The following is a 27579-nucleotide window of genomic DNA, read 5'->3' as shown; positions in this document are numbered from 1 at the left end:
ATAGTCCTAAAAGCAGCACTCTTGGTTTAGTTCTAGTGAGCACAGCCTTAGTCAGTCTGTATTGCATTGTTACAATGTAACATTACAATTTATTTTATATATAAATGAGCGCCCCTTGGTGTATCATATGGAGATAGAGGCAGGCTACCAGGCCTCCTTCAGCTCTACATAGAATAGAATGTCACATGACCAGTAATACACAAACAGCAACTACCGCCAGTAACAAATATGGCGGCGAGGACACTGCAGCGCGTGACGTCATTAACCCTGCGCCCGGTCCCTTTAATGTACCTCACCAGAGGTACCCACGTGGTACACACAACGCGCAGTGGGGGTGCTTTGAGATGATCGACTAGATAGGCAATCTCTTTCCAGGGCTGCACACCGAGCGTCCAAGATACCGCTGTAAACACAAAGCTGCGGCCGAAACCCCGGCAGGCGTACAGGGAGGCGCAGTCACGTGACACACGCCCTCCGCCCCCTCCTCCCGTGCACGTTCCCGTTATACAGTGGGTGAGCGGTGCCAGGGCTGCAGATTAACCCTTGCATGGTCCAGCCTCATATACACTAGTGCAGGCTGCTGCCATATAACTTCATACAAGCACATGTTGGTGTACAGTAGTATGACTGAGCCCCTATAATACAATGTACAGCAACATAATTACTGGTCTATAGGAACACATGACACATGTCTGCCTGCTGTCAGCACATGTGTATTATATGTGTCTGTTCTATCACCACATACATGTTCTGATTTGTTGTATGTATTATTTATACCTACAGTAAATTCATCAGCGCCAAAATGTCCGGTGTCAAAAGAACAATGGAAGACAAGGATCCCGACTATGAAGACATATCGGTGGTGCGGCAAAATAAGCGGCACAAGGCTATAGAGATGACCGGTGCGTATGTGCGGTGTCCTTTATCACAGACCGACCACAATACAGAGGAGGGGACTATGGGCATGAAAGTGATATATGATAAAAGGAGTCCCTGCTTCCCCACTGTAATCAGGATTACAGTTTAGTGCTGCTGTTCCATAGGGAAGCAGGGACTACTTGAATGACATATCAATATGATGCACAAGTTCCATATAAGATAGGCCTCAACTTTTGTTCATGTAATGTAGAAACAAAAACGTATGGGCAACACAGATGAGAACAGATTAACCGATACTGTTGACATACCAGTGATGAAAGGGGGTGCACAGAAAGGGTAAAAATACATGGCATATGTCTGTGCCTTTCATTGTAAGCCTTACTAGCCTTTTTTTCTCAAAAGAATAAGGCCTCTTACCCACAAACAGTGAAAATGTCACAAATTTGCTCAGTGAATGCATCATAGTGCTGGCAGTATTTTTTCACGCACCCATAGACTTCAATGGGCATTTTTTTTTCCTCAGGCTTGCATCAAAGTAGGACATGCTTTACTTTTGACACGTCGCCATGCAGACACACAGCATGAAAAAAACTGCATGTCTGAAAAGATCTATTTAGCAGCTATGCATCAGAGTTGCCATGAGGGATCGCATTGGACTTGCAGAAGAAAAATGTTTGTGGGAAAGAAGCCAAAGGGCTAAAATCACAGCAGTGGTCGGCCATGATTCACAGATTCTGATCACAATGCAGAGGACAGGACATCCTTACATCATTGTGATACATAATATTTATATTATATACATATATATGACACAGGAGTCCCGTCCTCAGCACTGTGTTCAGTCCATTAAATCCATCTAGTACACAGCCCTTAAATCAGACCCCACCTCTGCTGTCCGTCTTCGGTTGCTTTAACGTCTCTGAATTTAACAAGGCTTTAATTTCCTATACATACTGTCCATATTAATTGCTTGAAGAATCTACAAGGGCCAGTTGATAGTACCGTGGCATTTATATTACTTTGTCAGCAGTCCAATAACTCCTTTAATTACAGACATCTCTACAAGGATATCACAACTCTAAAGCCCCTCATTTATGGGGTCATTGAGCTGTCCAACCATTCTGCATGCTATCACTTTGACCCATTTATTTGCCCTAAATTATATCTTTTTATGTGTAAGCACACTGTCCGTCCCTTACGCAGTTTATTAATGTCTTATTTTTGTATTTGCGGATAGCTCGTGATGCTGCCATCTCAAAGATAGAGTCCATAGTGAAAGAACAGTTTGCTGTTGAGTTGAAGAATAAGGAGCATGAGATTGAGATCATAGATCAGGTATGTTGTACGCTTTTTATGAGTTATTACAAACAAAACTTCGGAAAAAAACCTCTACTGTAGTATTCCAAGTATTCCATTTTTAACAAATTAAGTAGGTTAATTGTCCCTAACTGCGGGGACAACCAACCGATCATAAAAACGCATGTTTTACCTTTCCCTTCAATTAGTGAGATTCCATCCCGTGAAAACTTGTTGATAGGGCATAACAATAATGCTTGTTACAACCCCTTTAAAGGGATTGTCTCAAGTTTTATTCTCTTCTCATACCGAAAGTATAGAAGATAACAATTTGATCAATTAGTGTCCTGCCCTCACTAATTGATGGCATGACAGGTCGAGTATATGTCATGACGCTCTGCTGAGTGTCAAGTGGAGTGCTACCACTAGTACTTGCTGAGCTCAGCGCTCAGGTATCTCTGTCACCATCCTAGATGATGACTGCCAATGATGGAGTTATGGAAGAAGCGGTATTCAGCAAGTTCTGCAACTCTTAATGATATTGAAAGGAGCAGCAGGATGCATGGTCATAGTGGAAAAACTTTTTAAAGAAAAGCTTCTTTCTAAATCGACATTGATGAATCGGGTGATTACATTTATTTTTTTCTCTGATCAAACTTTAATTCTCATTATTTTCTCAAACAGCGTTTAACTGAAGCCAGACGTATGATGGATAAACTTCGCGCTTACATCGTGGCCAATTACTATGCCTCTGCCGGGGTCAACAAAGTACAAGAGGTAAAGATTCTTGATTATACTTAGAATTCTATACATTTGTAGACAAAAACCTTCCACACTCGTCTACAACAAACATGCAGAATTATTTCTAAGTCCTGTAAAACCTAATCACTCTCATGACATATTGTCCTCTTATTTAACCAGGCTACATCTTGTGATCCTACAATACTGAACCACCCATCAATAAAAAAGTTTTTGGAATCCCCCTCTCGGGCAACTTCTCCTGCAAACCACCGAGCTGACACTCCATCTGCCAATAATTCGGAAACGGACTCTGTCTGTACTCACAGTGAAGTGGATAAAGACAGCCATGTACTCTCCAAAGCAATGCATAAAGGGACCTCTTCTACAGACGGCAAGCTTGGCAAGGTGACTCCTATTATTAGGATAGTTCTTACTGTCATTGTGTCGGTACTTGGAAAATTCTCAATGGGTTAACATTAAGAAGGTAAATGGTGTATTTCATTATAGTAGAAATATGTGAAAGTGTAAAATATTTTTGAAGGAAATCTACCTTCATGAACCTACTTATTTGATATAGACAGTAGATTTACTAAATACTTTATTTATATGCTAATTAGCTGCAGAGACTATTCCGGGGCTTAGACTACTCCACGCCCAGAGAGCCCTTCAGAATTGCCTCTGTGCATCCATTGCTGGTGCAGTGGTTCTCGGTGCATCGCTGGGTCAGTGAAGCCAGTACAGGACTATGAGTTTATTCACATGCACAGAGCTTCCCACTGGTCAGCAGTGCACCACGAGCCTGCGCTTCTGTGAGCTGTGCCGCTGCGTTCACAGACAGCATGGATGCGTAGGGAGGCGGATCTGCAGGGTTACTATGGCCATGAAGTAGCCCTAACCCCAGGAGATCAGAGGCTACTAGTCTATTCTGTCTGGTAGCAGAGACGTATCACAGGGTAATGGGACTCTCGGACAATCTCATATAGCGATGGAGCTCTGGGACTAGAATCAGTATCCAGACATCTGTGCGGCTTGGGATCCTGCGTTACAGTGCATGTGCATTCTGATGAGGTAAATTTCTTTCTTTTTTCTGTAGGATTCCACAACAATTGAAAATATGAACAAATCAATGGGGTTTGTAGGATCTGAAGACACAGCTCGACGTTTTGTGAAGAAAACCATAGTAGTGGGAAATGTGTCAAAGTATGTTTTTATTATTAAAGTGAAAAATGGAAACTATATACTTACTGATTCATTTCCAGGGTCCACCTGTAACCCCAATATTATGCCACCTAGCACTCCAAATGACTGCCATAACATAAGTCTGCGTTCATTTGTGATGATTTGTATGAAATACACTTACACCGTAGTAGTTTTGTATGTCTGCTTATTACTGATCTATCCAAAACCTTATCTCCATGCCACAAATTCATTAGTGGAAATGCATGCATATCGGTTATAGCTTAAAGTTCTAATGTCAGATAATTGTATACCCAGAGCTATTGTGTTATGTGAGTGTTTGCCTTTAATTCCTTCCTTTATTGTTAGGTACATTCCTCCAGACAAGCGAGAAGAAAATGACCAATCTACACACAAGTGGATGATTTACGTGAGGGGGTCCAGAAAAGAACCAAGCATTGATCATTTCGTGAAAAAGGTCTGGTTCTTTCTTCACCCGAGCTACAAACCTAACGACCTGGTGGAAGTTCGGTGAGTATTAGGACTAACATTTCCTGAACTTTCTATTGTCATAATTTACTTAAAGGGGTTTCCCCACAGATTCATGTTGGTCCTATCCACAGCATAAGGCCTAACTTGCTGATCGGAGGGGGTCTCACTGATGAGACCCCCCACAGATCACAAAAACGAGGGGTCCGATTCCTAAGAGTAATGGAGCAGACGGCCAGGCATGAATGTACTGCTCCATACATCTCTATGGAGCTGACAGAAATTGTCGAACGCGGTGCTCACCGATCTCCATCAGCTCCATAGAGTTGAATGGAGCACAACGGTCATGCCCTCTGCTCCATTACTCTTATTGAGCAACGAGTGGTCCGATGGAGGCACTTGGAACCCTATCGGACCCCTCGCTTTCGTGATCTGTAGGGGTCTCAGTGGATAGGGCCAGCAAGTGGATACGTCCTAACTTGAATTTGTAGGAAAACCCCTTTAAATATAAATGAAATATGGATGTTAAAGAACTGAGAATAAGAATTTAGTAGCCTATGTTATTAAAATAGTAATTTCTGGCTTTTAATATAAGGCCTATCCCACCCACAGGACTCTTCCCGATCACCAGACTAAACTGCACACCTTCCTCCCTCTCATGTACACTGGCACAATATCATATCCTTATGGGTGTGTCAGATACTAAAGCTCATCCTCAATTCTGAGCTTATGAGCAGTCCATGTACTTCCCTCCCTTTCTATTAAAATATGAGCTCTTCCCTTGCTTTATTCCCCTTGGATTTTCAGTAATATATTGAAGTACATGCAGATTGGATGTTGAGTTATCGATTTGTTTTTAATGATATCCCATAACGTAGGGAGTTGCTGTGTAAGCAGTCAGGCTTGATCATGGTATACATTTATACTTGTGTATAGTTGTTTTCTAAAATCTTTTTTGTCTTTAGGGAGCCTCCATTCCATTTAACGCGCAGAGGCTGGGGCGAATTTCCTGTACGTGTCCAGATACATTTTAAAGAAAGCCAAAATAAGAGGATTGATATAATTCACAACCTCAAGGTATTTAGGCTTAAAATAATATCTGAAGGGAATAAAAAAGCTCATCTGGAATATTTGTAATTATGCTGCAAATGCTGTATATACTCGAGTATAAGCCGACCCGAGTATAAGCAGAGACCCCTAATTTTACCATCAAAAACTGGGAAAACCTATTGACTTGAGTATAAGCTGAGGGTGTAGTGTACAGCCAGCCCCCATGTAGTATACAGCCAGCCAGCCAGCCCCCATGTAGTATACAGCCAGCCTGCCCGCCCCCATGTAGTATACAGCCAGCCTGCCCGCCCCCATGTAGTAAACAGCCAGCCTGCCCCCATGTAGTATACAGCCAGCCCAGCCTGCCCCCATGTAGTATACAGCCAGCCCAGCCTGCCCCCATGTAGTATGCAGCCAGCCCAGCCTGCCCCCATGTAGTATACAGCCAGCCCAGCCTGCCCCCATGTAGTATACAGCCAGCCCAGCCTGCCCCCTTGTAGTATACAGCCAGCCCAGCCTGCCCCCTTGTAGTATACAGCCAGCCCAGCCTGCCCCCTTGTAGTATACAGCCAGCCCAGCCTGCCCCCTTGTAGTATACAGCCAGCCCAGCCTGCCCCCTTGTAGTATACAGCCAGCCCAGCCTGCCCCCTTGTAGTATACAGCCAGCCCAGCCTGCCCCCTTGTAGTATACAGCCAGCCCAGCCTGCCCCCTTGTAGTATACAGCCAGCCCAGCCTGCCCCCTTGTAGTATACAGCCAGCCCAGCCTGCCCCCTTGTAGTATACAGCCAGCCCAGCCTGCCCCCTTGTAGTATACAGCCAGCCCAGCCTGCCCCCTTGTAGTATACAGCCAGCCCAGCCTGCCCCCTTGTAGTATACAGCCAGCCCAGCCTGCCCCCTTGTAGTATACAGCCAGCCCAGCCTGCCCCCTTGTAGTATACAGCCAGCCCAGCCTGCCCCCTTGTAGTATACAGCCAGCCCAGCCTGCCCCCTTGTAGTATACAGCCAGCCCAGCCTGCCCCCTTGTAGTATACAGCCAGCCCAGCCTGCCCCCTTGTAGTATACAGCCAGCCCAGCCTGCCCCCATGTAGTATACAGCCAGCCCAGCCTGCCCCCATGTAGTATACAGCCAGCCCAGCCTGCCCCCCATGTAGTATACAGCCAGCCCAGCCTGCCCCCCATGTAGTATACAGCCAGCCCAGCCTGCCCCCCATGTAGTATACAGCCAGCCCAGCCTGCCCCCCATGTAGTATACAGCCAGCCCAGCCTGCCCCCCATGTAGTATACAGCCAGCCCAGCCTGCCCCCCATGTAGTATACAGCCAGCCCAGCCTGCCCCCCATGTAGTATACAGCCAGCCCAGCCTGCCCCCCATGTAGTATACAGCCAGCCCAGCCTGCCCACTGTATGCCAAGCACATAAGTAAAAATAAACTTAATACTCACCCTCCAATGATACTCACTCACCCCCAACTGGCGCGGCTCCTGATCCTCAGCGCGGCTCCTCTTCTTTCTTCTCTTTCTTCTCTGGCCGGCAGATTCGCGTCCGTGTGATATGCCTGCTGGGTGGCGACACCGCTGCATCATAGTGTGTGGCAGCCGGCAGATCACATGGACGCGACACTGCTGGCTAGAGAAGAAAGAAGAGGAGCCGCCGGTAGCTGCGCAGAGAATCCGGGCACCAGAGGGTGAGTATTAAGTTTTGGGTTTTTTTTTTTTATTGACTCTTGTACAAGTCTAGGTGAGTTTTTTTCAGCACATTTTTTGTGAATTTTTTGTGTAATAAAATATCTAAGCTTGATCAGTACAAGGATCTCTCCAAAAACCTTTTTACATCTCGGTCTGTGGCCAGGACAAGGGGGCATCCTCCACACCTAGAGGAGAGGTGGTTCTGCTATCACCATAGACAGGGGGCATCCTCTACACCAAGAGGAGAGGCGGTTCTTCCATCCCCATAGACAGGGGGCATCCTCTACACCTAGAGGAGAGGTGGTTCTACCATCATCATAGACAGGGGGCATCCTCTACACCTAGAGGAGAGGCGGTTCTACCATCACCATAGACAGGAGCATCCTCCACACCTAGAGGAGAGGAGATTCTACCATCACCATAGACAGGGGCATCCTCTACACCTATAGGAGAGGTGGTTCTACCATCACCATAGACAGGGGGCATCCTCTACACCTAGAGGAGAGGAGATTCTACCATCACCATAGACAGGGGACATCCTCTACACCTAGAGGAGAGGTGGTTCCACCATCACCAAGGATAGGGGGCATCCTCTACACCTAGAGGAGAGGTGGTTCTACCATCACCATAGACAGGGGGCATCCTCTACACCTAGAGGAGAGGTGGTTCCACCATCACCAAGGATAGGGGGCATCCTCTACACCTAGAGGAGAGGTGGTTCCACCATCACCAAGGATAGGGGGCATCCTCTACACCTAGAGGAGAGGTGGTTATACCATCCCCATAGACAGGGGCATCCTCTACACCTAGAGGAGAGGTAGTTCTACCATCACCATAGACAGGGGGCATCCTCTACACCTAGAGGAGAGGAGGTTCTACCATCACCAATTACAGGGGGCATCCTATACACCTAGAGGAGAGGTGGCACTACCATCACCATAGACAGGGGACATCCTCTACACCTATGATGCTATGATCATCGGTCCGTGAAAGAGAGAGTTCATGCAGACAGGGGCTACTTGAAGTTTTATGGAAGCATTGCAATGTGTAATGAAGCCCTTTAGGTTCTTTTTTTTTAATCTTTTTTAAAGCTCCCATAGGTCACATATTTCTCATATAACTCATAGAACTTTGCAGCTAAATGTGTGCACTTTGTTCTGTCATCAATCACAATATTTGCTTTTATTTGTGAGTCATCTATGTTTATTTCCAATATTTCCGCTAGCTGCTTGGGACTTATCTAATCGATGTAAACTGGATAGGTTACATTACGTCTTGTTACTGCACAGTCTACATTTATTTATTTCAATTTTTTTGTAGTTGGACAGAACGTACACTGGCTTACAGACACTGGGCGCTGAAACGGTATGGTTTGTTTTACATCTGTCCATGGTCCATATACTATACAGTATTTTAGATGCTTTTTGATGTAGTAACTAGACCTAACCATTTTCTTATTCTTGCAGGTTGTTGAAGTTGAACTTCTTAGACACTCGTTTGGAGAAGATTACCTCTATTCCCAGTCTTCTAATGAATCTAGTCAGTCTGAAGGATCTCTCCCTGGACCTACCACCATTAAACCTTCATCGCCACACAAAGGAACTCATGAGCTCCCAGAAAAAGGTAAGTAATGTATACAGTCTACATGTGGAGGAGACTAACCTTGTAAGTACTTTCCATTACTACATTGCATTATTACTATTTTTCTAAAATCCTCCGTTACATCCTGTATTTGTATGCCAAGGCTACATTTACAATTCTTTTTATTGCTATTGATAACGGACAACATGTTTTTCACACTTCAGTCTAAGGTAATTCATGCATTAAGGGAAAAACATGACTTGTTTTCATTGTATTCTTAAAACTTTGCTAGAACCTCGTGTCATTCTCCTCCCTGAGGGTCCTGCACATGGTATAATTCAATGAATCAACTGTGACTGGAGTGTTCCTTTAACCGAGCTCCATAATGATGTGGGGCTTGTAGATCTTTCTCTGCCAGAACACAGGTCTTCAGTGGAAGGTTCTTATAGCTACCCATCTATGAGCCGTAACTCAAAGTAATAATAATAGCAAAACTGTGTGGGTACAATGGATCAGACCCCACTAATCTACATCTTATCCAATTTCCTTTGAATAGAGGATACATTTAATCTGTGAGAAAACCCTTTTAAAGGGAACCTGTCATCAGGAAGGTCATTACAGGCGGTCCCCTACTTAAGGACACCCGACTTACAGACAACCCATAGTTACAGACGGACCCCTCTGCCCACTGTGACCTCTGGTGAAGCTCTCTGGATGCTTTACTATAGTCCCAGACTGCACTGATCAGCTGTAAGATGTCTGTAATGAAGCTTTATTGATAATTCTTGGTCCAATTACACCAAAAATTTTGAAACTCCAATTGTCACTGGGGCAAAAGAGAAAAATTTGTCTAGAACTTCCATTTTAAAATATACAGTTTCGACTTACATACAAATTCAACTTAAGAACAAACCTCCAGACCCTATCTTGTATGTAACCCGGGGACTGCCTGTATTTACATGAAAACATGTTCCATTAGCCTCTGACACATTGGGGCAGATTTAGTTACCCGGTCCTGTTGCGATCCAGCGGCACGTTCTCAGTGGAGAATTTGGGTCTTCCGGCGATTCACTAAGGTAGTGCGCCCGATGTCCACTAGGTGTCGCTGCTGCGCTAAATTGCATCGGAGTTCACTGAAGTTCACCAAGCTACGCTGGGTGCAGGTAAGCGCGTGTCAAGTGACACTTTTTTTTTTAAAAAAAATACGCTGGTTTTTCCGAATCCGTCTGGTTTTCTTACGGCCACACCAAATTCCCAACCCCCCCCCCCAAAAAAAACCCGGGGCAATTCAGGGAAAATCGTCGCAAATCAGAAATATTCGGGTAAGCGGCGGAAAAAACGTGAATCGGGCCCTTAGTAAATGATCTCCATTAACTTCAAAAATGCCTTTGGTCCTGCATCTGCTGGAAGGCAGCCAGGTAATGTCAAAGATACAATTAAAAAGTAGTGGAATTATTCAGATACAAAAGCATTTTTGAAATCAACATGCCAGAATCTGTCATCAAGTAAAAATGACCTTCCTGTTTACAGGTTTCTTTGAAGTAAATGAATACCAAAACTGTGTAGTTGCATGATGTGACCCTTTTGATATGGTAAAATTATTTTCTTATATGTATCTTTCTTTTATAAGGCTATAGTGCTCCTGATCCCTCATCCCTTGAACGTACACCAACCAAACTGACCCAGAGATTCACTATTGGAGCGCACGGCAGCACCGCTTTCCAGCCTATCACTGCCAGCTGTAAGATCGTCCCCCAGGGCCAAGCTCCAAGCGTAACCGAATCTCCGGGGAAATCTTTTCAACCGATTACAATGAGCTGCAAAATTGTCTCTGGTAAGTTTCCTGCTCAGACCAATTATTATTACATTTATTATAACATTATTATAACATTTTTTTTTATATACAATGATGTTATAAAGAAAATTGTCCCTTTTTGAATGTTCAGGTAGTCCTACAAGCAAGCACTCCAATGTATCTCAAGCTGGGACGCGTTCTCCTTTGCCCAAGATTCATGGCAGCAGTTTCATAACCCAAAATATAAAGGTAAAGATTCTGTCCTGTTATGGTAGATTTACACCAACTCTCCACCCACAAACAAGAATTTGTCTGTAGAATGAGCGTGAATACTCATGCAATACTCTTGCACAGAAGCTGCAGACATGTAACCCCTTCTTTGTCCCTGTCCAGAACAATGGATGGGATGTGTATTTGACTTACTAGCAACCTAGCTGCTAGATTGCATTGACCATTTTTTTCATTATATCAAACTTGAAAACAAAAAAAAAGTTTAATCTTTCATTACATCTTAGAACTCCAAAAACAATCAACTTATAATGTGAATGTGAAAAACTTTCTTTTTTCTTGTTCTTTTCTGACTCTTATCATATTGTTCATTGCTGCTATATGTAAATTGTTACTTTATATCCTGTTACACCTATGGATGACCTAACTCTGTTGTCATTTTCCCTTCTAGCAGGAGGAGTCTCTCTTTGCAGCAATGCCTCCACTCTGTCCCATTGGAAGCCATTCTAAAGCACAGAGTCCAAAACCAGTGGCAGGAGGACTCGGAGCTTTTACAAAGGTATCATTGCACTTTTTAAATAAATTAATCCGAAACTGTATACATGTATATTGTCCTTAAGGGTACATTCACACAACCGTATGCGCTGGAAAGGGGGAGGGGTCACCCCTCCCCTCTCCATAGAGAAAAGCACCACACGGCCGCACACACAAGGAAAGATAGAGCATGCTCTTTATCTTTTCCCCCTTGTACGGCGTGGAACGTGGCACACGTGTGGTACCGTACCGCTGCCGGGCTGCCATTGCCATCTATTGGGACGTATATGCGGCCGCAGATTTGCTTTCCGAACACCCCCCCAACCCAATGCCCAATGTACCCTACATTTGTGATCTTTTATATCATTATATAATCACATCTGGTTCTGGCAAGGCCCAAAAAAGTCAGGTTTAGAGTCAGTTTCCATATGTATTTTGGCTTCTATTCTGCAGTTTCTGTTTAAAGGACCTATTATGTGTATACTTTTCTAAATCTACTAGTCTACACTTCATTCTACACTATTCATGTTATTGTGCTTGTTTTAGGTGTTTATAAAGCAGGAACCCATTGAACCTTCCCAACAGCAAGAAACTCCATCGACTTCTCAGCCATCTCTGCAGCAGATTGTTACTGTTAAAGGCAACCAAATGATTGCGGTTTCACCCCAGAAGGCCATAAATACAGCAGACGGTTCTAAGGTATCTTCATATCAGTATTGTTTTCCACCAGCAACTTTTCCATTTTCAGACACCAAGAAACAGTCCATGAAGATATGGGAGTTGTTTACTGATCTCTTCTTCATCCATACAATAGCAAATTCACTAGGGCTTAGGAAGACAAGAAATTGCCCAGAAGCTCTATACAAATAAAATACAAACACAAATCCTCAAGTCGTTGGCTTGGAATATCATTTAGGAGAGCAGTAGATGGCGTTGCAATTGGATTTCACCATATTATTGGTACATTTTATGATATGTTCAAGCTATATGACAGGAGAGTTCCCGAAGTACACATTGAGCGTATCCATAGCTCTATATTGGCAGGTGGGGGGCATTCTTTTTGCAACGGACGGCGTGAGCAATGTATTCCCATTCTGCTGGGTAATGTATTCGCACAACAAAGTGCATAATAGGCTATGGGGGACTGATGCTACAGTATAGCATCCCTCCCTGACCTCCACTGAGCGTACACTGTAAAAGGTCCCCGGTGATGGAACTGTCAATATAAAGACCGTTTCATCAGTCACAATACCCCTTGCAATGTTCACTCTTCCTCCCTGATGGAGGGGGTGAAACTTTTGAGACTTTCTCACTGTACAAGCGCATACAGTCCTGGTCCTAAGAAATCGACCCGACATTAACGCCTTTGGCCTTACAATGGAGGGCTAAAACCGAGATGTTAAGCTTCCCTCACCCTTACCTTTGCTCTACAAAATGATCTTCCAAGCAGACTTATTACTATTATTTTTAATAAATTTTTTATTTTGATTGATGCGAAGACGTCCATGGCCTTTTAAGGTTATTTCTGTAGACTCTGAAAGGAAAGGTTAGAGCAGATTTCCACAGCTATTCACTTCTCCATTTAACCTCCGTATCTACAAGCTGTCTCACGTGGGGGATAAGTAGGGCTCCTCTTAGGATAAAGTCTTATAGGTGGGACCCTGGTATATTGGACTAATATTAATAATTGTAATGGTCTTTAGGATATCATGTTTTATCAGATTATGTCCTATTTTATCTGCACAATGGTCTTGCTTTGCAGTAGGTTAATTGATCTGTATAATTTTCTTCACATACCACTGTTCGGGTGTAATTACATATTTGGCTCAGATTAAGCGTTGTATACTAAGTCATCAAGTGGATATATCTTTATCCCTTTTACAGGTTGTTGGCATTCCCGTTGGATCCACAGTCCAGGCCTCAATTAAACCATCTGTGACCATCAGTGGTGGTCAGATACTTGTGGCCAAATCCAGCTCTTCAGCTGCCAAAGCTGTGGGGACAAAGCAGATTGTTGCCCAGGGGGTAGCAAAAGCCGTTGTAAGCAGTGGAAGTGCCAATGTGTTATCCCAAGCCACACAAAACGTGTCAAAACCGCAGGCGGCATCAGCTGTAACAACAAAATCTGGATCCCAAGGTTCAGGTACAGAATTAATAGTGGAGTTTCTTGTTGACGTCTTGTTGATTGTACATGATACTAAATTTGTTAAAGGGGTTTTCTCACAAACTATAGTTAGGCCCTATCCCGTGGATAGGGTCTAACTTGCTGATCTGTGGGGGTCTCAGTGCACCGATCGCAAGTATGAGAGGTCCGTCGGTCTCTCTCAGATTAATGGAGCAGACGGCCGCGCATGACCGTTCTGCTCCATTAATCTCTATGGAGCTGACGGAGATCGGTGAGCACTGCGCTCGGCAATTTCCAATTCCATAGAGATTAATGGAGCAGGGCGGTAATGCGTGGCCGTCTTCTCCATTTAATCTGACAGATTAATGGATCCGATGGACCCCTCGTTCTTGCGATCTTTGGTGGTCTCAGCACTGAGACCCCCACTGATCAGCAAGTTAGGTCCTAACTATATTATAGTGTGCAAGGGGCTTAAGATGTACCAAGATTTGGAGAGAGGAAGATCTGGACCGCACATCCACTCACTACACACAGCACAGTACAATACGCTATACTAACAAAACTAACTCAAGGTTCTCAGTTACATTTTGATCAAATTGTATAAACGTTTTCTTGGGTCTTGATGCTATTGGGGGTGGTATAACATGGCGAAATATATATAAAAAAAAACAAAAAAACAATGCCACTACTCCAAGATCCAAGGTCTGTGAGCAGCTGAAAAGTAGCTACACATGGGAATAAAAGTATATACATTTTTTCACCTTGAATCTCGGAGTGCTTGAATAACACTTCCATATATAACCCAGCCTGACCACCAGGTTGTCACAGATCCTGCACGGATGTGACTACTCACTCACATTTTAGCCCTTGATCACAAGCCTTCAGTTCCCTGGCTGATCTGTGGCCACATTTTCCTCTGGGTCAGCTCCAGCCTTTGATATGTGCAACAACTATAGTGCAGTGACATCAGCATGTGGGAGTGTCTTCTAGTAGCTCCACCCACTTTGATCATGCCAAAGAGAAACAGCATCGGGGGTTAATTCGACCTCTGCCGGCACGACTATGACTACTAGCTCATTAATGGATCATTCTGCTACTGACTCCATTGTGTGGTTCAGGTGCCAAAGGCAACCAAGAGCACCAGCTTGGAGATGGTACTAGGGAATTGTCCCCCCACTAATCTGACACAGAATAGGTCATCAACTTACCTGTAAACCACTTTAAGCTACGTGCACATGGGTGAGACAATTCTCAGCTGTGAAAAATGGACATTAATGTCCTTTTTCACAGCCGTTATGCATCTTTGTGGCATGATATGCACGAGGGATAAGAGGACTACACCTCCTATTTCCTAATTTTGAAAATTTCTGCATGTGCATTTCTATTAATTTAAATACATTTTTTATTTTCATTTTTTCATAATGAAGTTATGGCGACCTTACAGTTGCCATCAACAAATTTAGGAAATTTGGCAAATCTTCCACCTGGAACCAAACTGTACCTGACCACCAACAGCAAGAATACATCTGGTAAAGGGAAACTTCTGCTCATCCCTCAGGGGGCGATTCTGAGAGCTGCTAGCACCGCCAGTAAGTGACCTTTTTGGTATTTTTTTATGTATACAGTCTATATGTGTCTTAACAGTGCATATAGACTGTATGCCGTGCATGAAAAGGTGGGCAATTTGTGCCATAAAACCAGATTATTGCATTACATTTTTTTTTCTTTTTTTGACTTTTCAGATCTTCAGTCCGGGGCATCGACTAGTGGTGGCTCAGGCACAGGGAATACGGCTTCTGGGCTACCCCAGCACCTCACTTACACATCCTACATTCTCAAGCAGACTCCTCAGGTACAATATTCTAAACAACTAAAAAGGATGTTAGTGACTAACCTTTATTATTTCGTAGGTCTCTCCATCAGGCTCGGTATAAGGGTACATTTACACCGCTGTATGCCCACTGTGCACTGGAGAGGAGGAGGAGGTGACCCCCTCCATAGAGAAAAGCGGCACACGTGTGGCACCGTACCGACGCCGGGCCGCCATTGCCGTCTATGGGGACATATATGAGGTGGTCTATACATCCCCACAGACGGCTGCCTGAATGAGCCCTTAGACAACATCTGAATAGAACACAAATTTATACACAAATGGACATGATAATGCTACAAATTTGTGTTCTTTTTAGATGTTGTCTTAAACCATGACCGATGAAGAGACCTGAGTAGACTTGAAAGCTTGCAATTGTCATAATCTTTTAAGTTGGCCAATAAGAGGAGGTATCAACAACTTAGATCTCTCAAATTTCCTCAGGATGAAGCTTGTGTCAGCCACAAGCCTTGAGCTGTATGAAAAGGTAGCCGATGTAGATAGCTGTAGGCCAAGACAATATTTGATACTTCCACCCCCCTCATACACATGCACACTTGGCTCAATCAGGAGTGCATGTGTTTTCAATAAGCTGAGGGGAATATGCGGTTGCCAGTTCTCTGGTGGTGTCCTATATCGCTCTACACCAAATTGTAGGTGTACTTGTATCCTTCCTCATGCACAGCCCTGCCAGCATTCATTGGGAATAAAGGTGGCCTTCCATATTCCAAGTATTGTAGATTGAGAATAGTTATATGTTAAAGATTATGTCATTTATAAGAATAGTGGAATCACTTTTAGAACCATGAATGGTATCAGTTTCCATTGTGGGTAACATACTTGGCCCTAATATTTGTTTGGCAGGGAACATTTTTGGTTGGTCAGCCGTCTGCACAGACGTCGGGCAAGCAGGTTGCCTCCAATGTGGCCGCTCAAGGGAGTGCAGGAGCCTCTGCACAGGGACAGCAAACCTTGAAAGTAAACACGGGACAGAAAGGCGCCATTATCTCACAGGTAAGGAGGGAATCGGCTTTGCTTCTAGCTTAGTTAATTCATCAAGTTTATTTTTAGCTACAAAAAGCAACTAGTATATTCTTTAATTTTTTACAAATAATTTTTGTGTTAATCCCTGTCTATTATGACTTTTAGGTTAGTCCAATACTGGACTCCTAATATAACCCTTCATACACTACAAGAACGCACTCAGGATCTTATTGTTATATATTGCACCCACTAATAAGACTGTACGCAGTTAGCTCCCTCTAGTGGAGGCAGTAGACTGTCGTTGGGTTATCTTTATCCATGCGGATTTGGACCTCTCTATATCATATTAAAATAAAACTTGGTCCACGACATGTTGTTGATTATAAAAGGAGAAACACAACTTTTCACCAATCACTAGTGATTCTATATTTCACTGAAAGCCTGAAACGCCTAATTGGATTTTTGTTATTACTTGTCTGACATCTCAAAAATTTTCATTCAAGTAATAATTTTTCTTTAATGCTTACTTTAGGCCTCATGGACACAAACGCGTGCAAAAACGGGAGGCAAATTGGGCTGGGTTTGTGGCCTGTTTTCAAGTATATCTACCATTTTATTTGATGCATTATGAAGCAAACATACCTTGAGAATGCTGTAGCTACACTGATGCAGGATCATATCTTGCTTAATCCCTGAGCTGAGTGGTTTTAATGAAAAAACAATTATACCATTCAGGATAGTGAGGCTCTGGTGCTCCTGTGCCTGGCCCGCGCTTCTCCTCTTGCACAACTTCAAAGAATGATGTAATCACAGTGTTGTGCCTGACAGGCAGAAGTAATCAATTGTTGCACCATCCCCCAGCTGCTGTGTATAAGTCATCCAGCTCAGATTGATAAGTCCTGTCTGGAGAGTTCAGAAAGGTCCTCAATTTTATAATTGTTTTTTCAGCAAAAGCACTCATCTCAGGGATAAAACAAGATATGTTTCTGCATCAGTGTAGCTACAGAATTCTCAAGGTATGTTTGATTCATAATGCATAAAAACAAATGGTAGTTTTCCTTTAACCTATTATGCTTCGCTTCTAAAAAGATTTTATATTGTTAGACATTCCCTTTTTAAGAAGTGTATTTCACTGTATCACATGTTTTTTTTACATAACAGGATTTTCCAGGCTAAACAATGTTGATGACCGATCTATAGGCTACAATATGAGATCAGTGGGGGAGGCAGGTGCTGACTGATCTCATATTAATTACTCACCCTCTTCATAGGGCCTCAATATTGTTGAGCCTAGAAACTTCCTTTAAAATAAAATTGCAATATTTGTATTACAACTTTTTTTTTGTTGTGGTCTTACTTTTTCAATCACATTTCAGGCAAACAGTAGTACACCTGGATTGGTAAAAATATCTGAAAATGTACTAAAGTCTTTGCCAGTGACATCTCAGACACAGAAGCCTGGTACTACACTACTAAGGGTTGCAGGTGGTGTTATAACTGCAACCAGCACATCATTACCATCCGTGTCTGCAAATGGACCTGCGCAACAGGTACCGCTAGTCACAAGAGGCTCTGTAAATACTGTCTGTATGAATAGATTTTTGTAACCTACTAAATCTATTCTTCTCACTGATCTAATTCCTTGGAAAGCCAATTGATACCTGATCCATGTGAAATCAAAGTACAGTAGTGTTATTCAGATTGCAACTTGAGTGCTGCAAGGAAGGCATTACTAAGGGCCGAGTTTCTGCACATAATTATTGGGGTGGCCATCTGGCCTGAGCTACTCTTAAAGAAAATCTTGGAGCCTGGTGAGTTTTTCCAGTGCCCCTCAGCTTCACAGGCTATTACAATGAGAAAAACGCTGCACTTCCTGCTGCTAGTAGATTACACAGGCAGAGGGAGGAGGGAGAGAGCAGGGGGTTGGTTGAGACATGCTGTAAGTGTCTCCCCCTCTGCTTCCTCAGAACTTCACTACACAAGGGGAAGTGCTTCTGCATAGTGTAACAGCCTGTGAAGCTGCAGCACTAAGGGGCTCTGGTATTGCCCCAGAGCCTTTCAGGGTCATTAGTATAATTGTATAGTTGATTTTAGGAAGAGGAGGCCATGGATAACAAATAGAAGATTACCACAGTCACAGTGCCTGGATCACATTAGCAATTGTTTTCACATCAGTGATTTTGGCTTATGGACAAACACATTTGTTTTCTATTCCTGGCTTCAGTGTTGTGTTTTTTTGTTTTTTTTTTTTTTAATTATACCGATCCTTACTGAACTATTCTTCAATGTACTTTTTCACGCTTCACTGATTTGAGCCTTGTCCTTTTTTGTTCACTGAACTTTGGGTTCAGTGGTCAAACTGTAGTGTGAAAAAGCACATTAACATGGTTGGTGCCATAAGGTAAAAAAAAATGGTTCAGTAAGTAAGTTAAAACAGGAATAGAAAAAAATCTCTAATGTGTCCATAAAATGTGTCCATAAAAAAAAAAAATGCTGAATTTAAAAGGCACCTGGCAGTGCAGTAAGACCAGCACACTTCTACTTCCAGCACATGGCGTTTGCATTACATTGAGGGCGCAGTCACACGGTGCGTTTTACGCATTACAACAGCTGAGGAGAAGGGATTTGCTTAATTACATAACTGTTAACATTTTTGTTAACAATGCAGCACTAAGGGGCTCTGGTATTGCCCCAGAGCCTTTCAGGGTCATTCGTATAATTGTATAGTTGATTTAGGAAGAGGAGGCCTTAGATAATAAATATAAGAAGATTACCACAGTCACAGTGCCTGGATCTATGAGTAAGTGTCCCTGGTTTTTCAAAATAGATTTTAATTTCCTTTAACTTCATTTAGAGACTTCCTTTACTGCAGTCACATGGTTTAATAGGATTACACTGGTGATGAGAAGCGATAGGTCTCAGCTTACTGGCTATTTCATAGATCTAGACCTTATGGAAAAAAATTTAAAAAAATCATTAAAATGAGCTTTCGAATTATATTCTTATTGAGCGTTTTTCTTAGAAGAAATCATCAGTAACTGATGGTCCTTTGATGCCAAGTGCTGCTACTGATACCCTAATTGTAGATGTTTCCAGGTGCGTAACTTCAGGGGGTGCAGAGGTTGTTGTCGCACCCGGGCCCAAGAGGCTTAGGGGCCCAAGAGGCTTAGGGGCCCTTATGGTGTCACTTTCCCATATGAGAAGACTATTACTATAAACCATACATTACAGTCGGGGGCCTGGCACAGACTTTGCACTGGGACCCATCAGCTTCCAGTTACGCCACTGGATGTTGCTCTATGAATGCCAGGTATAGCGCCACACATTGTAAAACTTCTGTGTCTGATATTGCAGTTTATTCACATGAGCTGTAGAACACTAATGTCTAAATCCGCTGATTGGCAGAGATGCCAGATGTCACACCCTCAATGAACTTTTACCTATCCTAACGATAATCTTGGACAACCCCTTTAACCTAAAACATGATTTAAAACAATAGTTTATTTTCTTACAAAACTACTTTAAGGTTATCCACACAAATTGTCATGCGGAATAAGCATGTAAATCCTCAGCAATTACGTGCTTGCTTTTCTGTGTGTTTTTAATGCAGATTTTTACATGAAGTGCGTTTTGTTGTGGATTTACATACGGATTTTCTGCATGTTTTTAACCCCTCTTTTTTCACCTGTGATCTGATGTCATTTCCACAAAAATAGTGCATCAGCTCCGCATTAATACAAAGTTTACTCACAGATTTCATGCAGATTTTTACTAACTCATACATTTCAATGTAAACAAATGCACATACAAAAAACAATCCCACAAATCCGCTGCAAAACACTGACCTTAATCATTCATTTATTTTCTTTATTGTGCAACAATTAGCATTGTCTACATTACCTCTTCCAGGTCACATTCACATTAATGCTACTGTATAACCCTATAGAGTTTCCTGGCTGACAATAATCTATTCCTGATGTGTCTCTGAATTTTATCAGATTCAGCTTCATTGTTTCTATTCAGTTTTGCACAATTTCTATAAAATGAGGCTGTAATTGGGACAACTTTCAATAAATGTGTTAACTTTACTATGTCCTTAATCCACAAGATAGTGTTTGTGTTTGTGTGTGTGTAGCGTTTTCCACTAAGTATCATGTGTTTTACTCTGCATACTACTTTGGGCATGTCAGGGCTGATGGTATTGGGGAATTGGTCTAAACCAGTAAAAATTGGCACAGAATGTTAGACTGCCTTTTCGGATTTACTAAGAGTCCAGAGCGTTTTAGCCGTCTGTCTTAATAAATTCCCCCTAATTTTCTATGGGGCTAAACAACCCCTTAGCTTAAACACTGAGTCAGGACGCTGAAGGGGTTCATTGATCCTCCCAGTTACTAAATACTCTATTACCTTTCTTTATTCATTATCTCGCTATTTTGCCTTCTTTAGGCCCCGGAAGTATCAAGCGCCTCTGTGCTACCTGTCACATCATCCAGTAAATCCCATGTACAGCAGCCGACTGCAACACCGAGCACGACCCAAGGGAAGATCACAGGGAGCAGTAAGACCAGCACAATGCTACTTCCAGTACTTTCATCAAGAACCGCACTGAGCCCAGTCCCCAGCACTTCTGTACTATCAGGTATATTGCTCTGGAGAAGATTCTTGCATGTACTTGTAAGTCTGTAGTATAAAGTATAATGTTGATGTGATGTTACTTCTATGCGTTTTGCATTACTTTCCAGTTAAATCTGATCCGGACTTCAGTAACTCTGTGTTTCACACTGGCTCTACAACAGTGAAATTGGAGGACAACGTGGATTCTGAATCCAGCTCTGTAAAGTAATTACCTTTTGGTCCATTCTTCCTCTATTTCACCCTAAAGGTTCATGCACAGATGTCGGCAGTGAGCTAGCCTCAAAGACAACAGCCAGCTCACGCCTGCCATAGATCTGCAGTGAGCACATTGCCGCAAAAGATAGAGCATGTCCTACACCTGGCCGGGTTTACGGCACGGCCGCTCAGCTCCAAACTGGCTTGTGGTTCACGGCGTGCGTCTGCTGCTTCAGACGTGTGCATGTGGCCTAGGGACGGACTCACATTAGCAGTTGTTTTCACATCAGTGATTTTGGCTTATAGACGAACACATTTGTTTTCTATTTCTGGCTGCAGTGATTTTTTATTTATTATACCGATCCTTACTGAACTATTTTTCACTGTACATTTTCACACTTCACATCTTTGAACCTCGCCCTTTTTTTGTTCACTGAACATTGGGTAAAGTGGTCAAGCTGTAGTGTGAAAAAGCACATTCACATGATTGGTGCCATAAGGAGTGTGGGTGAAATAGCAAGTCGTTACATACCATATATAATACAAAAAGCAAATCTCCATTTATATTTATGGTCTTAAAAAGGACCTTTCATCATCACCACAAACTCTTTACATCCATTGCTAGTTTTGGCACCCAATATGCTACTTATGCTAAACTTGTATAAGCTAAATGTAGAATTTAGATTTCTATATATGTGATTAATTCTTTCTTTAAAAAAAAAAATTAAATGACAGGACAGAACATCTCCAAAATTTCAAGCAGCTGCTGACTGCAACTGTGAAGAAGGTTCCACTAATAGGAGAAAGAGGTAGGTAATGTGCTATCTGTTCTAGCCTTTCTCGGCTGAGATGACAGTAGCCCTGTTTCCACTGGTTTGATGTGGTTGGATTTGCAGAAACATTCCTAGAGATGAATTACAGATGATGGAAAATGACCCAAAGCTTGAGTAGACTTTTACATCACACAGTTACAATGTGAGCTTCTAATTTTGACATAATGGTTCTGTTACCTAAGACTAAGGTAACATCTACTTTTTCCAGCTTCCAAATGACAGGCACCAAGGAATAAACCTGACTACATTATTATTATTATTATTATTATTATGAGATTATTCACTGGCAGCTTTTCCTTTAATCTATTCCGTAGAATATTCTGCAATTCTAAGCAGGTCCATTAAGCCTCTCCAAAACTATAATTAATTGGAGATGCTTTGTATGTAATTCCTTCTTGAGATGGGCACAATCTAGAATTTGCAAATGATGAGAAGATTTCTTGTTGGTAGTGCAGAAAGTGGAAAAACAACCCTATAATACAAGATACAATTATAGATTTAGCAAGTATTGGTAAACATATAACATTATACATTATATATGATGCAGTGAGATCCCTTCTCCATATTCCAGGTATATTAGTAGTTACATTTGTAAACCTCCCTTGTGTTTTCCACAGATGAAGACTGTAGTAACCCGTTTTGTGCAAGTTCCTTGGAGCAATATTATAGCTGGCACATTGGAAAAAGAAGAGCGTCTGAGGTAACTTTCCCTACTCAAGTATTAATACTCACTTTGTGATGGTGGGAGCAACACAAAATGCCCACCCTTTAAACTTGTGTGGAGATATAAATAGACACTAATGGGCACTACAGGCCCCTAGTGTGACTCAGTATTTCATGATTCACTTGAAGAGATTTTTATATTTGGATTATATTGTTATCGTTACATCTCAGCGCTCCATATTGACTCTTTGTTCATGGATCTTTTATTGTGCATGTAAAGGTAGACTACACTGCCGTTGTGTGGATATATATATGGGCGCAAGCTTGCAGCCTTATATACATCCCCATAGTTCGTGTGAATGTAGCCTTAATGTGAAACAGATTTCTGCTGAATTTTAAGACAACAATACACAGCATTCTCTTGTTTTGTTTCAAAGAATTTTTTCACTTTTTATTTCATCCTGAGGTAACAATAGGCCTTCACCAGGGTAGAATAACCAGAAAAAGGTACTTTGCAGATCAAAATTGGATCAGCATATTGCCTCACTTTATCCTACCTGCCAGCTATGCACATATTCGGATCTACTTGACAAATGTAATTTTTGACTGAAACGTTGATCCAATTTTGATCTGTAAAGCACATTTTTGCTGTGTATTCTATCTTGGTGAAGGCCTTTATCACCTCATGATGAAATAAAAATCGAAAAAATAATTTGAAGCAAAAAAACTCGAGTGTGCCGTGTCTCTGTATTATATTAAGTTGTAAGAACCCTACATGTGCACCTCCTGTTACCAAAGAGTGTACGGTACCTCTGCTTTCCTCTAGCGCATTTTAAGAATGTCTGGTGTAAGCTTGCCTTACTATAGGCAGTGCATATTTTCTGCCCAAAGTGGTGTATATATAGATTGTCTTTTATGTAATGTGTATATATCTTATTTAGTGGCAACGAGCTATAACTATGAAGAAGATGCTGCAAGAAATCATAGAGAAACAAGCTAAATTTAATAACATTGCTCCACTAAAAACCAAGGAAATTGTTCATTGGTGTCGAATTCATGGTTACACTCCTCCGGATCCTGAGAACGCCAGCGATGAGCGGGAATCATTTGAGGATGTGCTGACCCGCATTGATAATGAGGCAGGCAAGTGATGCTCTTACTGTAAACCACGGTGTCGCTATAAAGCAGTGAAGGCCACAACCTTCTAGAGACCGAGTGCCAAACTACAACCAAAATCTATTTATTTATCGCCAAGTGCCAACAACACAATATAAGCAGTAAATAATTGCTCCCTGTAGTGGAAAAATAAAACAAAACAAGGGAAAAAGATAATGGATCACCCCTGGAAGTTAATGGTGTCCTTAGTAGTGGATTGGCCGGGTGCACGGAATTCCCCAAAATCTGCTGGTCTGGAAATCCAGAGAGGAGTAAATGAATAGCAAAAGGAAAAAATTTTGAAAACAAGAAATTCAGCATCCAAAAACTGCATGAAAAAAAACTGTTAAGACAGTCAAAAATGTAATATTCGTATTAAAATATACACATAGTAGATGGAAACGTGGACACAAAAAGCAACAGAAAAAACATGAGACAAAAAATTGCTGCAGTAACTCAGACTATTGCATCTTAGTCCTTAGTCGCATCTCAGTCCTTACCTGGTCATACCTGGTATGCTGCAATTTTTTGTCTCGTGTTTTTTCTGTTGTTTTTTGTATCCACGTTTCTATCTACTATGTGTATATTTTTTTTAATATGAAAATAAAAATTTTTGACCATGTCTTAACAGTTTTTTTTCATGCAGTTTTTGGATGCTGGATTTCCCGTTTTCAAAGATTTTTCCTTTTGCTATATAATTCCTCCTTGTACTTCCACAACTTTCAATCGATCGGCCCCTGAGGCCAGCAATACAGTTGAAAGACGGAGAGCAAATTTGGACTATTATTATGGCTTCTCTCCAGGGTGTCTATGTACAGAAAGAATAGTGGTGCCGTCAGGAGCACCTCCAAAAGATAATTCAGCTCTGTTCATACCTTCTCATTCTTCCTGCAGTCCAAACAGCCATGAATATGTCACTTTAAAATAGCACCGAGAACCTGGAACTGCAGGAAGATTCTTTGAGTCCTGTCTGGGGAACCCTGTGCTGGGGTGATGGCCTGGGTGCCCACAGAAAGCCATCTGAGTGCCACCTCTGCCACCCGTGCCATAGGTCCACCACCACTGCTATTGTGTTTTCTGGACATGCATGCTTGAATCTCGGCTGCACCTGTACTCTCTGCCATTTATATCTCTCTATGTAGGCCAAGGAAGCAGCTAATATAAAATGTAATTATCAGGTGTTTTAGAAATGCAACCCCTTCTTTACATGCGATTTAGAAATTCTCTGCAAAACTGCTGCACTACCTTATGCCATGTACATTGCACATCATATGGGTTGGGGTTAGATATGGGGTATTAGCTGGGCACACAATTTTATTTTCCTGGGACTATGGTTCCAGTCACTAGAAAAAAAAAAAAATTAGAGTGTAGCTGGTCCACCACCGTTCATGGAGGGCCAGGCCGAGCGTGCATCCTGCTGCATCTGTATAAATCCAGGTAGTTATTCCCTGTCTTTCCTTTTCAGCTTTACCTTCCTCTTATTCCTCCTCTGATGCTCTCTGCCGAAAAGTGGAGGAACTAGAGAAGATTCTCAAAAAGGAGAAAGTAGAAGATGATGTTGATATCCTCAGCATAGGGGTAAAGCAAAAGCCTCAGATAAAGAAGGAAAAGGAAGAGGGAGATGATGTGAAAGTCTACTTGACGCCGAGCCTGTCCTGCGAGTTTATCAGAGACGCAGCGCAAGAGGTGAGGTTGTTACTACTAAGAGGCTCAAAGACCTTTTCTATATTTTATAAAATTTATTCTTAGTTTTTTCATCACAGTGCAAAACTATTTACTAACAATGTACTAAGCCTTGTCCTCCAGTTTTCGGGTGGACAAGGCTTGTTAAGAAACGGCTTTTCTGCTGATCTCCACATGTTCCGCCAGTTTTGGCGTTATGTGGAGCCATGCAGGTGGGGATGCAAATTCCCAAGTCCAATGAATTTAATACTAAAGAAAACTAGAGACTTCTCCTGAACTTTAGACCCGGTTTGACTAGGTGTACCTGAATGCCAAGTGCGTAACACAACCACAGAGTAGTCTGCTTTGTTTTGCCGTCTCTTATTACAGATTTTGTTGAACATAGATTAGAGCTGTCGGGCAACTTGTATCTGAAATTTTTGCACTGGTTTCGTTGATACTTGTTTTTGGATATTGGGGGCACATATAGCAGAGTATAAGGGTGCTTGCGTTATATACGACTCTAGGTGCAATCTATGGAAGTGTTGTTAATGGACCAATACAATGTATTTTTTTTCTTCAATTTTAGATTGGAGTTTCGTTACAACCAGTGGAAATCCACAAAAACGTGTACGCCTCACCAGTAGAAGAAATGATTTTAAAGGTTAAAGTTTATTTCATATCCATATTTTACTACTATTGAATGACACATGTTTTCATTTCTTATTTATTGAGTTATTGTTTTGGTCTTTTATTTCCTCAGGCCACCAAGCAGTTTGTCAGTGACTTACTACGAGACGCATTAGCTGTGGGATATCAGATGACCTCACGTAAACGGTGGGCTGCTAAATGTGTCTGTATTTTACTGGAAAGCCTTTGTATGTCTTAGTTTTATGTGTATCGTTACTTTAAAGCCGTAATGGCAAACTCTTTAGAGGTTGAGGGGCATATTTATCAGGGCCTCTGCGCACTTGCTGCAGCCCGTAACTTTGCACATGTGATAAGTCGCCGGCTGCGTTTATTAATAAACGCTGCGCAGCATCCTGCCGGTTAAGCCTCTCGATGTATCGCGCTGCTAAAAAGCAGCATCGGGGCTATCCTACGCCAGCGCATGATAAATATCCCCCCGAGTGCCCAAGCTACAACCAAAAACCACATATTTTTCACAAAGTGCCAACTGCCAATTTATAGTAACTTACCTGTGACTGCAGGAGGAGGTCTTGAGCGGCACCAGTGCCATGGGCTCGCCACCACTGCTATAAAGTAATGATTAAAGCTTATAAAAGGGAATTAATAATAACCTTTATATAGCACCATCATATTCCGTAGCACTTTACAACTCATAGGGGACATATACAAATAAAATAATACATTACAAAGTACATATGGTCATATAACACAATAGCAGCAAGGGCCCTGCTCACAAGAGCTTACAGTCTGAGGGTTACAGAAAACCCCCTGGTGGTTCTGGACTGGGATATGAGTTATGCACCAGCTCCAGAATCCAGCTTCGCTGCAATTCCCAGGTGGGCCGGTAGTGTTTGGTGGCCTGAACAGCCCTTGGTGATGTTAAACAAGTCATATCACAGGGTGATATCGCCCTTGTGTGACCGCTGACACTTCCGGTTTTGTTTCAAATGTTAGAGGACCCTTGGGTCTTACGGTTATTAAGCTGTTTTTGTTCTTTTTTTTTTCTTGTGAACAGAGCACCAAGAGAAATCAGTGTGGCCAACATCCATCAAGCAATCTGCAATATTCCCCTATTTGACTTCCTCACAAACAAGCACTTGGGGGCTCTACATGTGGACGATGCATTACCATTAACATAGCATATCACACAGCAACCAGCACTATTTTTGTACGGTAGAGGTATATGTTCCTATATTTTGGTTTTGTGCTTATGTGATAATGGTGTACAACTCCCATTATGTATGTATATACTTGAGCGCGTCTGTTCAAGAAGTAAAATAATTAATAAATTCACATTTCATGTGCGTGTTGCA

The 27579-nt window shown here is 42.2% G+C and overlaps 1 protein-coding gene across 3 annotated transcripts; it reads left to right on the top strand.

Annotated features, from left to right (window-relative positions):
• The first annotated feature begins 305 nt into the window (after window positions 1-305).
• YEATS2 (YEATS domain containing 2) lies at window positions 306-27579 on the top strand. Of its 3 annotated transcripts, none has more exons than XM_072143283.1 (28): window positions 306-513; window positions 784-902; window positions 2117-2214; window positions 2860-2952; window positions 3097-3321; window positions 4010-4116; window positions 4462-4623; window positions 5547-5658; window positions 8637-8681; window positions 8783-8939; window positions 10528-10731; window positions 10844-10941; window positions 11375-11479; window positions 12001-12153; window positions 13339-13597; window positions 15007-15168; window positions 15322-15431; window positions 16314-16463; window positions 17810-17983; window positions 20880-21072; window positions 21176-21272; window positions 21999-22072; window positions 22714-22796; window positions 23701-23902; window positions 25380-25600; window positions 26166-26240; window positions 26340-26413; window positions 27282-27579. In XM_072143283.1, exons 2-28 carry the CDS (start codon window positions 803-805, stop codon window positions 27403-27405), a joined length of 3657 nt encoding a protein of 1218 aa, XP_071999384.1. In that variant the 5' UTR covers window positions 306-513; window positions 784-802; the 3' UTR covers window positions 27406-27579. The 3 variants fall into 3 exon arrangements, with proteins under 3 accessions (XP_071999384.1, XP_071999382.1, XP_071999385.1); XM_072143281.1 differs by having other exon boundaries at window positions 11372-11479; XM_072143284.1 differs by lacking the exon at window positions 17810-17983 and having other exon boundaries at window positions 11372-11479.

Source organism: Engystomops pustulosus, chromosome 3 (genome assembly GCF_040894005.1).
Source record: "Engystomops pustulosus chromosome 3, aEngPut4.maternal, whole genome shotgun sequence".
NCBI classification, from domain to species: domain Eukaryota; kingdom Metazoa; phylum Chordata; class Amphibia; order Anura; family Leptodactylidae; genus Engystomops; species Engystomops pustulosus.
Note: the sequence above shows the minus strand (reverse complement) of the source record. Positions and strands in the feature narration are given on the sequence as shown.

What these genes read in the sequence shown, in the direction of transcription:
- YEATS2 (XM_072143281.1), top strand. Translation starts at nt 803, where the DNA reads ATGTCCGGTGTCAAAAGAACAATGGAAGACAAGGATCCCGACTATGAA. An exon ending in ATATAATTCACAACCTCAAG is followed by an intron (nt 5,659 to 8,636) that starts GTATTTAGGCTT and finishes ATTTTTTTGTAG; the next exon opens with TTGGACAGAACGTACACTGG. An exon ending in CAAATGGACCTGCGCAACAG is followed by an intron (nt 17,984 to 20,879) that starts GTACCGCTAGTC and finishes TGCCTTCTTTAG; the next exon opens with GCCCCGGAAGTATCAAGCGC.